Raw genomic sequence first — 13,508 nt, 5'->3', positions numbered from 1 at the left:
AACTAGTGTTCCGTAGCTAGTTGAAAATTCATGGATATCTTAATCATTGATGAAAATTGGCACTTATAATATATAAAGCCAACTCATGTGGCTGCTAGAGAAAAAAAAATAATTCAAAATTATACCATTAAGGTGACCTCATTCAATTTACTCGCCTGCACGACAACCCACGTTACGGTTTTTCCGATCCATGATTAATGATGTTATTAAACGTCTCTCCCTTCGGTCCACTCATACACGACCGCGGTACGTGGGCACGTAATAAATATAACAAAAAAAAAACCTCAATATCATCATTACCGTCCTCGGCATCATTGCCTTAATTCTCCGTCACGGAACAGCGAGAAGGAAAGCGTCTGGCCAACGCCACAAGCATCTCTCGATAGCGAATCGATGGGCAGCAGCGTCGGTGAGGAGCACTTCCGGAACGAGGTTCTGCGTGCAACGTCCATCCGTACCCCGGGGCGGAACATTGGTCGACGTTCCCCAAATCCGACCCCACGTGCCCCACCCCCATCGATGGCCCGCTCCGAACGAATGCAGCGTTTCATTTTCAAGCTCAACTCCGTCATCCTCAGCGACATCGAGGAGCGGGTCGGTGCAGCCGAGAAGCAGGGTATCGTGCGGCAACTGGAGCGGAATCCGGAGAAAGTGGTCGAGCTGCTCAGCAAGTCCTCGGTTGACAGTGGTGATGAAACCGAACCCGACGTCAACGTGACAGATGACACACCGACGTTAAGGAAATCGCGAGCCACCGACAAGACACTGCGAAGGCAACACTCAGTATCGCTCGAGGCGGACACAAACGATGCTTCCTCTCTGGACGAGGGTGCAAATGAACTGGAGAGTGGAGGGGTCCAGCTGAAGGATATTCCGCCAGCAGTCCGCCTGAGGGCATTGATGCGATTTAAATCGTTCGATGGTTTTACCAGGCAGTCGTCTACGGAGCGAAGAAACGCTCGCCGACGGTTGAAATCTCTCGATACAATAGATACAGAGGAAGCAGAAGGCATCATCGATGGTGCTCAGGAAAATGGAGACGAATCAACCCTGGATGCTTACCGAGACGTTCCCTACAACCCCGAGGAAGAGGAACGTATCTGCGAAGAGCTACTGGCGGAACTCCGTGCCCTCGAGGAGGCCGATCGAGCCGATTTCAGTACCGACCAAAATACGACGGACTCCGTGCAAGATGATGGAATTGACGGTGCGGCCATCATTAGTGTCGGACAGACACCCGAATCGGGGCTCAAAACGGCCTGGGAAAAGCTGCAGGACTATCTGCAGCGGGTTCCGAAGCGGCGCAACAGTAACTACGATCTTTTCTACGACAGCGACGAAGACATCCTACGGACACTATTTAAGCGCCATAAAACCAAACTACTGTTCCATTACAGCTCGAGCAGCTCCTCCGATACGCTGTGATTCTTCCATCCGCTTTGACCGAAACTTCATCTTCATTTTAAGTCGTAGTATTCTTTTACGATCATCTTTGATAACGACGGTGAATTTTAAACTTGTGTAGCTCTCCGTCCCTTTTAGCGGAAAAACATTCGTGTCAAACAACATGCAACGCAGACATTAGTGCATAGTAAACGACTACTTCTTGGTTGAGGACGTGACCTTCAGGGCGCAAATAAATGGATCAAGATATATATTTACTCCAAAACTGAACGGTGAAACTACTATAAACTCAAATAGAGTCGTCATGCACATTGCTCGTTAGAGCACCGCAAACGTTACCAGTTGGCAGAATTTGATGAGATACACGTAAGTATAAATGATTACTGTGAATTTGATGATCAGAACCAGTTCTTTAGACTTAGTTCACCTTATCTGGTTTTAAAATAATCATACGATAACTCATCTGTTTGTGTGTTCTATCATTTGGCAATTTTTCTTAAAACTTTTAACTTTTTTTTCTAATTTTTTAATACATTATTGCATAATTCATTTATATCACATCATGTTTCTAGCCACGACAATCGTGAAAGGTATCATTAAATAAATTACATACTATCGTGAAACAATCGCATTAATTAAAATCGCATTATCAAAAAAAAGACTTACTAAATTATAAAAAAGATAAAATAAGATTTACTTTATACTGATAGATATTATATTTTAAAATATTTTTCAAGATTTATTTGTTAATCAAAACTTGTTTTGTTGGGAAATCTTGCGCAATACTACAAGCAAATTTTCTCCTCATCCGAGTTTTGTCCCAAACGAATTTATTCAGTCCAGTCCACGAACGGTTCAGGTTTAAGTTTATTTGGAGGTACTAATATCAAGCGGCAGCCCTGTCTCATCAGGCCTTGAGTCAATGGTACATTAATTATTTTTACAGCCGACAGGTACCTCTTTACCAGGAATCAAAATTTTACTACAAAAAGTATGAAGCACTAAAGATATGATTGAAATATTTGGAAGTGATTGGTTGTTGAATATCCATTTTGTTGCTTTCGAGGTTGGCGATAACTATACTATTGTTGTCCATCAATCATATAAGAACATCGATCGAAAGGCTCTACCTCAAAGCATTCCGTTGCCATTTAGCAGTAAATCAATATTCAACACAAGTTTAACATATAAGAGCAGCCTCTTAACATGAAGATCATAATTGAGTAGAACATGAAATTCAAATAAAGTGCTTATTCGTGCTACGGAATACTTGACAACAAAGCATTAGTTCGGTTCATGTTTATGACAATATTACCCGAGCAAACATTACGAAATAACCTTGATGTGGGAAAAAAAAGCTTCAAACGAAAAATATACTTTGAAAAATTATTCATTTATTTTGTTTTTATCAGTAGGCACAAACTGTTATCAATCAATCGCGGTTGGCGTTAGTTATTTCGTAGCGAATACGTCGCAGGAATGTTTAGCTTTTCACAAGCAATTACCCGATTTCGGTAACCGCAACCATTACTTTCCGAAAGTCAGATCCATATTTTCGGCTGGCCTCAACACCCGGGCAGTATCTGTTACATTTTCGAATCTAGTCATTCGGAAATGTTCACCACAGCACCGGTCAATGCGACCACCTCAATCTCCACGGCCGCTCCGAGCGGGAGCTTCACGCCACCGTAGCACGTCCGAGCCGGAAAGTTGCTACTGAACACTGGAAATGGCAAGTGCAACAATGAAACATTAATGATTTGAATTTTCGATTAGCGTCCGAACATTATCATAACCACAACGGCGGGGTGCGCGGGAACGCAAACAAGCAGCCGTCTTCCTTATCGCATCGTTCCAAACATCGTTTCCCCCATCGCCTGCCAGCATCCTACCTTTCTTGTACTCCTCGTTCACAGCGGCATAATCGTTCATATCGTTCAGCAGGATGGTCGTTTTGACAACCTTATCAATGCCAGAGCCTGCCTCAGCCAGCAAGGTGGCCAAGTGTTCCAGCGCTTTCGCCGCCTGCGGGGCAGCACCTCCCGGGACTAGCTTAAGTGAGTCCACTTCCAGTCCGAGCATACCGGAACAGTAAACCGTGCGGTCAGCAACGATGGCTTGACTGGAAGAGCAAAATAATTCCGCATGTTAATGCGATAAACCACGCTGGTTTAGAGAAACCTTACGACTATCGCATCCGATACGCACCTGTATGCTGCTACAGCTTTCGGGCACTTCTTAGAAGTAATCACTTTACGCACGATCGACGACATTTTTTGTATGGTTTCGATCAACTGTACGAGGAGGCACGATCCGTAGCTGATGATAACACCTGAACGACTGAATCGCTAGGAGACGAAGTCAAGCCTCTGTCACTGCTATCAGTACCTCGCGGTTGTCATGTGAACCGATCGACGAATAAGTTGGACTTTGATGTGGTCGTGGTACAGACTCGCCAACAAGCTTGGTTTTGTTCGCGCATCTCTCCAATACAAAATCACGTTTGTTTGCTTACCAGCCGGTTCTGCTAAGGTGTGTGTGTGGAATCTGCGGAATGCCGAGTCATTTGAGCAAAACAAACTCCGGCAAGTTGTTGGATTGCATAGATCGAGTGTTCCTTGTAGAGCAGGGGTCGGCAGAAAAGAAAATTTTAGTGCTTCATACAAAAAACCCATCCCCTACTACTTTAAGGTACTACTTTGAAAACATTAAATCATCGTTTAAGGTATCGGTCCGCACTCTCGGTTTCCTTTAAATCATCTGGCTCTGTTTAGGAAATGTATGCTGACCCCTGGTGTAGAGTGTAACACTTTCACAATGAAATGATACACGCTTTTATAATTTTGGGAGTAGAGTATGGGTTAAAAAAATCATTGTTGGAGGGTAGAAACTTGTTAAATTAAAGTATTTATGCTATGAAAAATATACCAATCTATTTCGGCCACAATTTATAAGCACACGAGCTAAACGTGATTGGTTTCCAACCGCTCTTTGAACGGTATATGTTAAAAAATATAAAAATTATATTTATTGTCAATCTTTAAAATGTGTTAACTGTAGCATTGGTTCTTTTGTTAATACTTTCTCTGCACAATTAAAGTAAAGCCTCTTTTCATTTTTGACAAATCGCCAAAATAGCCCAAATCTAAGTAATTGTATCAAGCAACGTAACTAGATATTAACAAATGCTGTCCAGAATGATACTATTCAAGCAAAGAACAACTATCACGACAGAAGCAACATTACCGAATAAAACTAAACAAGCACCGATTAAAACCGGGACCCATTTCACTCGGCAGCTTGTTGGACTCGTTTTTCACGGTTGTATTCGCACCACTCTCAATCAGAAACTCCACCAATTCCCACTGTTCCTCTCGAAAGGCATAATGAAGCGCCGTGTTTCCGTCCTCGTCCTGCTCGTCCAGCTTGGCTCCACGCTTAAGCAACAGTCGGAATGTATCTAACGAATGTCCATAGTGTTTGGCCCATTTGAAACGAACTGCAAGAATAATGAGCGCACTCTGCTGCCTATCATTCGTGGCGTTAACGTCGATCGGTTTTTGAAGCAATTTCTCCACTATGTCATCGTTAGGCAGTTCCATGTAGCTCAACAAACCTAGCAGCGGGGTCGACCTATTCCAGCCGTCCGTGCACCGATAATCATAGTCAAGATCATAGTTGTACTCCAGGAACCATCTCGCACAGCAAACGATTGCTTTCTGGGAAACACGGCAAAAGAGTTTCGACGCTTCCTCTTTCGAATGTTCGAACAGGCTATCGAACAGCACTCGGCGGATGTCTTTGTGCTGTTCAAGGTAACGCTCGTGATCGCAGTAAAAAAAATCCCGATTGAGCCTACCGACCATCGATGGCAGAAGTAGATGTGCACATGATTTGAACTGGTCAAGCTGGAAAATGCGAGGTAGGAACTCCCATAGTGCACAATACTGCATTGTAGGCAATCGTTCACTAAAAAAATTATCGTTTAGCAGCTCGATACGGGCACCCTGATTCAACAAAAACCTCACTGTGCCGCAGCAGGACGCCAGCGATAGTGGCAAATTCCCATCTGGTGCCGGCTCATTCACATCCATGCCGTGTTCCAACAGTTTTTCTAGCGCCGCTCCGCGAAGACCGTTCCTACAGCTAACGTGCAGCAGATTATATCCCGTTTCATTCACGCAATCCAACTGAGCGGGCTCATTTTTTGCTAACAGCATCTCGAATATACTTTCATTTCTTGCCAGTTGGATCGGTAAGCAACCGTTGGCGTCCTTATGCATTACGCTAAAGTTACGAGCGAGCAATTTTTCCACAAGATATTTTTCGCTCCAGTCTACTGCGGCGTGCAGGAACGTCCGTCCATTGCCGTCCAAATAATCTTCCAAACTTTTGCCATCAGCCTCCAGTCGAGTGACGGTTTTTCCGAAACTTTCCCTTAGATCGCGTATCATATCATAGAAATCTGCAATCAATAATAAGCAATTTTGGTTCAATGGTTTCATCATCCTGCGGTGGGCAAATAGTAGAAACTTACCATTTTGTTTTGAATCAGGTGTGTTTTTAATTTCATCCAGTTTGATCAATGCCTCTGGAATAATCTTCGCTATAATTTCCGCCAGTTTCGTGTGTGCCGTCTTTTTCAAAGAGCTTAGCTTGAATGTTGCTTTTATTAAATAATCCATATGCCGCACATAATAATCCCGATGGTTTTCCAGTACAAATAATAATCCATGTTCGTCCATATTTTGCACCAGAATTGCGAGCAACTCAAAAGCTGGTTTGTGTTCTGGGTCCTCCGTTTCAAATATTTCTTTCATGAGTGATCCATGCTTTTCATACAGGTCCTTGACAAACGTCAACCGTTTGCATCTGATAAGCTTTTGCAAAACGTTTTCTCTGTTGTGACTGCCCTCCAGACGCAACAGATCCAGGTCTTCTTCTATTTTCTGCATGCAGTAATCCAAGGCGATACTTCGTGTGATAAAAATACCAAGCAAGGACGATGATTCAATCTTGGTCCGTAAATCAAACTCTCCCTGTAGCACGTATTTGCTACAAAGATCCCTCATCGGGACCGAGCTTGCAAAAGTCCATACTGAGATATACGAATAATCTTTCGAATCGAATCGAAATATGTTGGTTATGGCCTGCGACTTGGTTTCTCGATGTTTGCTCATGCGGTATTTAAGCATATGCTGTATGATTTCCTCCGCCATTCCTTTCTGACTACGTTGGAGCATCTTGTGCAGCGCGTTGTAATCCTGAATATCACAGGCTCCCGGGTCGAAGTGGTCGAAGTAATTCGTAGCCAAAAATATGGCGATATCTTTCCTAAATGCTTCACAAGCAGCCATGTACGGAGAACTCTGTTGATCACCAGAAGGGACAGAAAGCGACGCACCATTGCGGATAAGCTTTGTTATTATTTCCTTCTTAGCGTAGCTGCAAGCCATGTGTAGGTAGTTGGTGACATTCACGCGTAGATCACTGCGATCCAGCGATAGCACTCCGTTTGGAAGAAGATCACGTATCAATCGTAATGTGTCGATTCGCCTGCTGCGATTGCAAACATCGAGTGCGACGAAACGGTGTCCTTCCTGAGGATGGTGTAACAGAACGAATATCTGCACGTTTAACGGAATTCCCGCCGGACATGACGTGGCTAGAGCTAGTGTGGCTTGGCACTCTGTTTCGGTCCACGCGATAAGAATTGGCCTGTTTTTCCATTCGACTAGTTCCGGCTTCCACAGAAACCGGTGTTGAATCGTCTCGCGAGCGATGGAAAGATCATCGGCGTAACGCTTCAAAAGCACGTCCACTACGGCTACCGAATTGTTCGCTACTGCGGCATGCAGAGCGGTCAGTCCTTCTTCAGTCGGTTTGTACGGGTTGGTACCGGCGTCCAACTGCCGTTGCACTTCCACTACGTAACACTTCGCTGCAGCATGGTGCAGCGGAAATGCTTTAAAAAATTCAGGTTTATACTTCGAACGATTCATCGTTCAATGGTTCTTACGTCGCAAGTACACGAGCAATTGAATATTACTGTACCGAAGCACAACAACGTGAAGTGCTTTTATAAGTTGATCACATTGCACAAGCAAATGAAACGGAGCACCGCCGGTACGCAACATTACGCCACGGGAATGATTCACTAAACAGCTGTTACAGAATGTCAATATCAACAAAGGAGTCAGTCAACCAAGGTTACGAGAACGGAGCGATACTACATCACAGAAATTTAAGCTGAACGATAGTTTTTCCTCTTTTGAATTATTTCTCGATCTTTAGATATTCGAAAGGTTATTCTTAAAAATGTTATTTTAATTTAACTTTCAGTATATCTGAACTTTCAGTGAAGAAAATGTAGAAAGCGAGCTTTATTATCAAACTTATCATTGTTATGAGAAAAAAGTATGTTTGTGACGTAGGGAAAAAATTTCAATTTTATTTTGTGATCTAGTTCTTCATTAGTTTGTAATGGACTTTTGCACATAATCCTCCAAAATGACGCATCGATTTCCGTCCCCTACCGTACCGTAAGCAGCAAACTACATAATGGTCATTCTCTTTGTAAGTACACTAACTCCGAGGTCAACATTAAAATTAACGAAACCAAAACATACTAAATCTAACTTATAATGTTCCACTTTCAGGGTGATCACGTTTTTCACATAATAATTCGAAGTTGATTGACTCAAGGTTCATTATGGCATAGTTCAATAATAATTCATAAGAAGCGGTTCAAAACCGCCTAGTTTGTGCTGTCTACAGTGCTATTAAGTAGATTATGCGTGCAAGCAACGTAAGTTGATGTCACAAAAGAATAGTCACACGTTTCGATTGTGGAGAGCATAAATTAATAGATGGAAAAGGTATCATTTGGCAGCGAAACTACGGTAGGTACGCATTACGTTGCGCACTAGGTTATCGGAAGGAATACGTTCCATTCTGCACCACATCAGCTAAAGCTAACACTCTGTCTCAGTGACCAGAGGTGGAAGAAGAATAAAGTTATTTTCCTTATTGCTGCTGACTCAGGTCAAACTTTGGTGAAGTAATTCCTTGCCATTTTGGGCATATTCTTTTAAGTAACGTGTAATTCTATAAGTAAGAAATTCTACTACTTCTAGTTGTTGTCTTGGCTGTTTGTGCTGCTATCGAGTTTCCATTTTGCTACTGCTAATCGGTACAACTTGGAACGAAATCGTCGGATAGAATAATTCTTCTTCTATCAATGTTACTGCTGCTTCTGCTACTGGAGATAATTGCAACGATAGTTCAGTAGAAACGCGACTAAGTCAAACGCTAGCGACGACATTAGTGTCCTCGCGTTGCACTTGGTAGAAAACCCATTCTTCCATGAAGGATGGTACAAACGCGGTACACTTGGTGTACGATACCTTTGGCTCCAACTTTACCAACTGCTCCTCGTACATTTTCAACGATTCCGGGCAGCTTACACCGTTGCCCTGTAAAAAAACACCAAATTATTCCATCTATCGCTTTTAACGACCTCCACACTCGTTGCTTTTGTTACTTACATGAGTCATAAACTTCCCGTCAGGTTTAAGAACTTCAAACGAGGATTGTAAGATTTTACGAATAAAATCCCAAATCTCACCGGTCGGAGTTTCCGAAATTGGAATGTCGGTTAGATCACCAAACACATAGTCAAATTTGCGACCCTCCTGGCTGAACTTGTGCAGGTATCGAACGCAATCGTCAACGATAATCTCATAGTTATCGTCCTTGCGCTTCTCTAGTACGTTGCCGCAGATCGAGTTCATATACTTGTTGCATGCCTGCATGACCATATCGTCGATCTCTAGCATCACGACGTGTTTAGGCTTTTCCTTGAGCAGCTCATACAGCAGGGCTCCATCACCACCCCCTAGGATGCAGATTTCCTTCCCGACGTAATCCTCAATGCCACGGCGCATTAATGTTTCGGTGTAGATTAAATCAGCTTCGGCAATATCTACAAGTATGCGAGCAAAATTATGTGATTAATTAATAAAATGTTGAGCAAAGTTTTTTTTTTAGTAAAATAGTCTATCCATACTTTGCAATTCATCCAGCACCAACATATTGCCGAGGCTCTTTGAATGTACTATTTGAATCTTTTGGAACTCCGATCGTTTGTCGTACAGAACACGGTCGATGTCGTACTCGATGACACGCTCGTCTAGAAATGAAAATAAAACGGAAATTATAAAACTATAGAATCGGACATGATCTCTCTAATCAAGCTGTCGCCTTTTGATTGTATTTGCTTGATTATTGTGCTTTTCAAGGAGTTCGAAAGATAACACATATAGGATCTAGCACACAAACATAGCGAAATTGACAGACATGCAAAAGCTTACAAATTCAAAAGTAACGAAGGCATTTGTCACATTTGAGCCCGCAGATCACAATGTTGTTGTGTTTAAGTAACAAATGCAAAGTATCAGCAGGAAGCTGAAGCATGTAAACAATGACTCGTTTGTTGTTGGGCAATGTAAAGCATACATTTTAATGTATTGTTCTCTAAGAAAGATAATTCGATAATGTGATAAGTATTAGAGCAAATCAATAAATTTAACCATTCGCCAGGAACTTTAATACATGATTCGGGGAAAAATGACACGCTAAAAAGCTAAACGCATTGTTGAGCAGCAATATACAGCGTTGCTTCGTTTCGTTTTTTTTTTTGCATGATCGCATGTCTTACCTGCGGTCGGGAAAAAACGGGTTAAGGGACCCCGTTGGAGCGGTGGTAGCGATTGGCCATGGTTGAGTTTTAGTGTTTGCACCAAACTGTTCTCGAGCTCTCGTGTTTGCTTCAATGGATAATTTTTGCATGGTATGATGATAGCGGGCGAATGTGGATGAAGTTATTGTTGGTGATGGGGAAAATATTGTTGATACGGGTTTTTTCCAATCGGATGTTCACAATCGGTTCCAGGGATGGCAAAAATGGAAATAAATGGAAAGAAAGAGAAAGGAAAAAATTACAAAAAGGATAACAACAATCAAATCAAACGATTAAAAACATTCTTAACATAACATCTGTTTTATAGTTAGCAATCATGTAGTTTGTTTATTCGCAGAGGCCTGAAATCTATTAACAAACGGCAAAATTACTCGATTTCCAAATATTATAATTATTTTTATTATTATTATGATAAACGAAATTCTACAGCCTGAATGTGGGAAACACCTGCCCTTAAAAGTCTCAAATCGCACGCAAACCATGTAGTTTTATTTGCAAAGGTCAACAATCTCCCTAGAATTGGTTAGTTTGGCAATGCGCACATGAAAACTACAAAGGTATTCGGATGTTAGCAAATAAATCCTGGCGTACACGCGCGTCATATAAATTAAGTGTTTAGAAATATTTAAGTCAGTATTAGCATCATTCAAAATGAATACAAAACAAACTGAAGAAAGATATGAATGTAGGTTTAATAGGCGCATGGTAAAACCAAAGACCTACTACTATTTGAAAATTATTGAGGATTATCAGGAAACTTCAAAATTGGTAATGTTCTACGGCAATGATCATTAATTACTAGATTATCGACCTGCACTATGACTAAGTAGCTTTAAATAATGATGCTCCGAACGGGGTACCAGTGTTGATCCATACGTGGTGGATATTTGATTCAGTTCATACAAAATGCACATAAAATCTATGAGCAGCTCCATAATAGTTAGAAGCATTCGGCAAAGGATAGTGAGAGATAGCAAGAAAAATTGACAAATCTTACGGACTAAAGTAACGAAGGCAATGAAACATAATATTGTTAGCAAAGGGGGCTTAAGAAAAAAAAAATCTGATAGTTGAAAGAAAAGAAGGTAAAACTCACAACGAAAAATAACGAAACAAATAAACATCACAAACAGTGAAGTCATAGAAAACTGGTTGCAAAGATGCTAGTATTAACAAGGAAGAATGTTGTGTTGTGTAAAACATGAAAAGTAAAGAAAAAGCTATCTATGGCTGACCTGAGCTCGTTAAGTAAACATCAATGTTACTGCCCCGTTTTATAGGTGGAAGATGCTTGGAGCGTTTTGCCTCTAGCCTGATGCGCAAACCGTTTTCTAGCGTTTTCATGTTCTAAGTTGCACCCGTAAAGAGACGAGCAAATTCAAGTCAAGTGTAAGTAGATTAGGTGGTTGGTGGAAGAACGTGATTAGATATTTCGTTAACTATATGATTTTTCAATAGTGGAAGATCTATCAATCCAAACGCGCAACAACCAGTGCAGTATTTGAGTAGGTAATATAAAATGTACGGTTTAAATCTTCTGAAATGAAATTAAATAAAATTTATTTCATTCATTTCAAGTGGTCGGTTATGTATGACAGTACATAAAAAAAGTTCAATTGCAATATGAAAAGGAGGATGGTAAGTAACCGTCAATGCAATCAAACCATTTATTAGCAAGAATTAATACACTATTGTTATGCGTCATATAGTGCTAAAGACGTCGTTTAACATTCAAAGTGCAAAGTGAAGCTGACACGAAACGCAAACTAGAATGAGTGAGGGTATTTGCCTCACAAAAACTCTGCCCGCAAAACCCCAGAATAGAGCTTTTTCTAAAAGGATGAATGGAAAATATTTTTAAAATATTTTAGTAAATATCTTTGACAAGTGACAACAAAATTCTGTAGCTAAAGACAGCACGAGATTTTTAAATCCATCTTATCCAGCAAAGTTACGTTTTGTGCTGCGAAAAATGGTATATAAATTGTGAATTCAACATTCAAATGAAACTTTTATTGAAAAGAGGATAATATGTTGTTAAGAGGAGTAGTATATGTGGTTATGGTAACTAAAACTGGCGCAATATTCGACGTTCTACTGAACATCACTTTTTCTTTTCCTAGTCCATGTAACAAACTTGCGTTAGTTTAAATTTGTAGTGGGAATCTCATTTTAAAAAAATCATAGCATGGAATAAATGTACTTAACCTAAGTTGCCCCCACAAGCATTGGTAAAGAACAGTAATGTTGAAAAAGACTGACAAGTAAAAGCCCAAGATCGCAAAAATAAATAAAATAAATACAGTATGAAGCAAGTGTATTAGTTTAGTAAGACTTCATTGGGAAACCGTAAATATGCCAATAGAACAATATTGAGTAACTTTGTGAGCAGCACTGTATGCCGTACTTCGTTGAACCGCGTGCTAACAAGCACACACACACACACACTAGTGTGCATGAAGACGCAAAAATAAATCCGGTCCCCGGACACGAAAGAAAGTGAAAATATTACTGGGGCATGATGTAGAAGAACAAAACCTTCCAAGGTAACAGCCACCGACACAGATTAGAAAAAAAAAACGAATAGCAATCTAGAGTGAACATTAGCAGGAGGACATGTGGAGAAAACAGGCTTTTCCCGACGGTCCTTTCTATACATTCGAGACAGTAAACGATCGCATACTTCAAAGGACAGCTTTGGCTCGTCTCCGTCCCTTCGGTAGTACTCCACATTGATCGTAATCAAGCCTTGCTCGAAGAAGCGTATGGTAACGATGGTTCCGCTGCTAGATTCATTTAGAATACAGAGGTAGCCATCAGCCGTCAGCATGTCGTAGGAGATCTTCAGCCCGGTCAGATACTTCTCCAGCCCTTCCTTGCACAGCCGCACGATATCCTTTCGCGATACTTCATCGTTGATTCGGGCGGGGTCGAGCGAAAAATCTAGCAGTACCGTATTCGCGGACATAATGGTAGTGTAAGAACGAGCGTTCTTTTCCCTTTTCGCAGAAACTTATGAAATGTTAGAACACACTTTTCACCGCTTTCACGACCGACGGTACACGGTTTGTACCTTGCAAGACTAGTAAAAATCACTTTTTCCGCACACCGATCACGTTTCGAGGACTATGTTACGAATGGCACCGCATCGATCCACACAACGTCGAGGAACTAACAGAAGTGCAAAAAATTTTCACGAAAAATCAAATAGCGCATGTTTTGCCGGTGTCGCGAATAGTGTTGGCAGAACGCGATGGGATTCGGAAGATTCGAAGACTCGATTCCTTTACGGATTCCAAAGGATTGGATACCGTAGAGGAGGGTTTCAGCGTAGAAATTTGGA

The 13,508-nt window shown here is 41.4% G+C and overlaps 3 protein-coding genes across 4 annotated transcripts; all 3 read right to left on the bottom strand.

The window, feature by feature from the left end:
- Window positions 1-2,778: 2,778 nt before the first annotated feature.
- LOC131264342 (rutC family protein UK114) lies at window positions 2,779-3,830 on the bottom strand. Its single transcript, XM_058266645.1, has 3 exons — window positions 3,613-3,830; window positions 3,297-3,526; window positions 2,779-3,127 (listed from the first exon to the last, which is right to left on the bottom strand). Exons 1-3 carry the CDS (start codon window positions 3,675-3,677, stop codon window positions 3,009-3,011), a joined length of 414 nt encoding a protein of 137 aa, XP_058122628.1. The 5' UTR covers window positions 3,678-3,830; the 3' UTR covers window positions 2,779-3,008.
- A 553-nt stretch (window positions 3,831-4,383) lies between these two features.
- On the bottom strand, window positions 4,384-7,406 carry LOC131264351 (uncharacterized). Its single transcript, XM_058266654.1, has 2 exons — window positions 5,942-7,406; window positions 4,384-5,869 (listed from the first exon to the last, which is right to left on the bottom strand). The coding sequence occupies exons 1-2, from the start codon at window positions 7,404-7,406 to the stop codon at window positions 4,647-4,649; spliced, it is 2,688 nt and encodes an 895-aa protein (XP_058122637.1). The 3' UTR covers window positions 4,384-4,646.
- Window positions 7,407-7,826: 420 nt separating this feature from the next.
- LOC131264322 (spermine synthase) lies at window positions 7,827-13,395 on the bottom strand. 2 transcript variants are annotated; one of them, XM_058266619.1, is made up of 5 exons: window positions 12,849-13,395; window positions 11,401-11,512; window positions 9,473-9,595; window positions 8,952-9,388; window positions 7,827-8,879 (listed from the first exon to the last, which is right to left on the bottom strand). In XM_058266619.1, exons 1-5 carry the CDS (start codon window positions 13,131-13,133, stop codon window positions 8,709-8,711), a joined length of 1,128 nt encoding a protein of 375 aa, XP_058122602.1. In that variant the 5' UTR covers window positions 13,134-13,395; the 3' UTR covers window positions 7,827-8,708. The 2 variants fall into 2 exon arrangements, with proteins under 2 accessions (XP_058122602.1, XP_058122601.1); XM_058266618.1 differs by lacking the exon at window positions 11,401-11,512 and adding an exon at window positions 10,124-10,232.
- Window positions 13,396-13,508: the final 113 nt, after the last annotated feature.

The sequence above is a fragment of the Anopheles coustani genome, chromosome 2 (assembly GCF_943734705.1).
Source record: "Anopheles coustani chromosome 2, idAnoCousDA_361_x.2, whole genome shotgun sequence".
Taxonomy (NCBI): Eukaryota; Metazoa; Arthropoda; class Insecta; order Diptera; family Culicidae; genus Anopheles; species Anopheles coustani.
The sequence above is the reverse complement of the archived record's forward strand: the minus strand, read 5'-3'. Positions and strand labels throughout refer to the sequence as shown.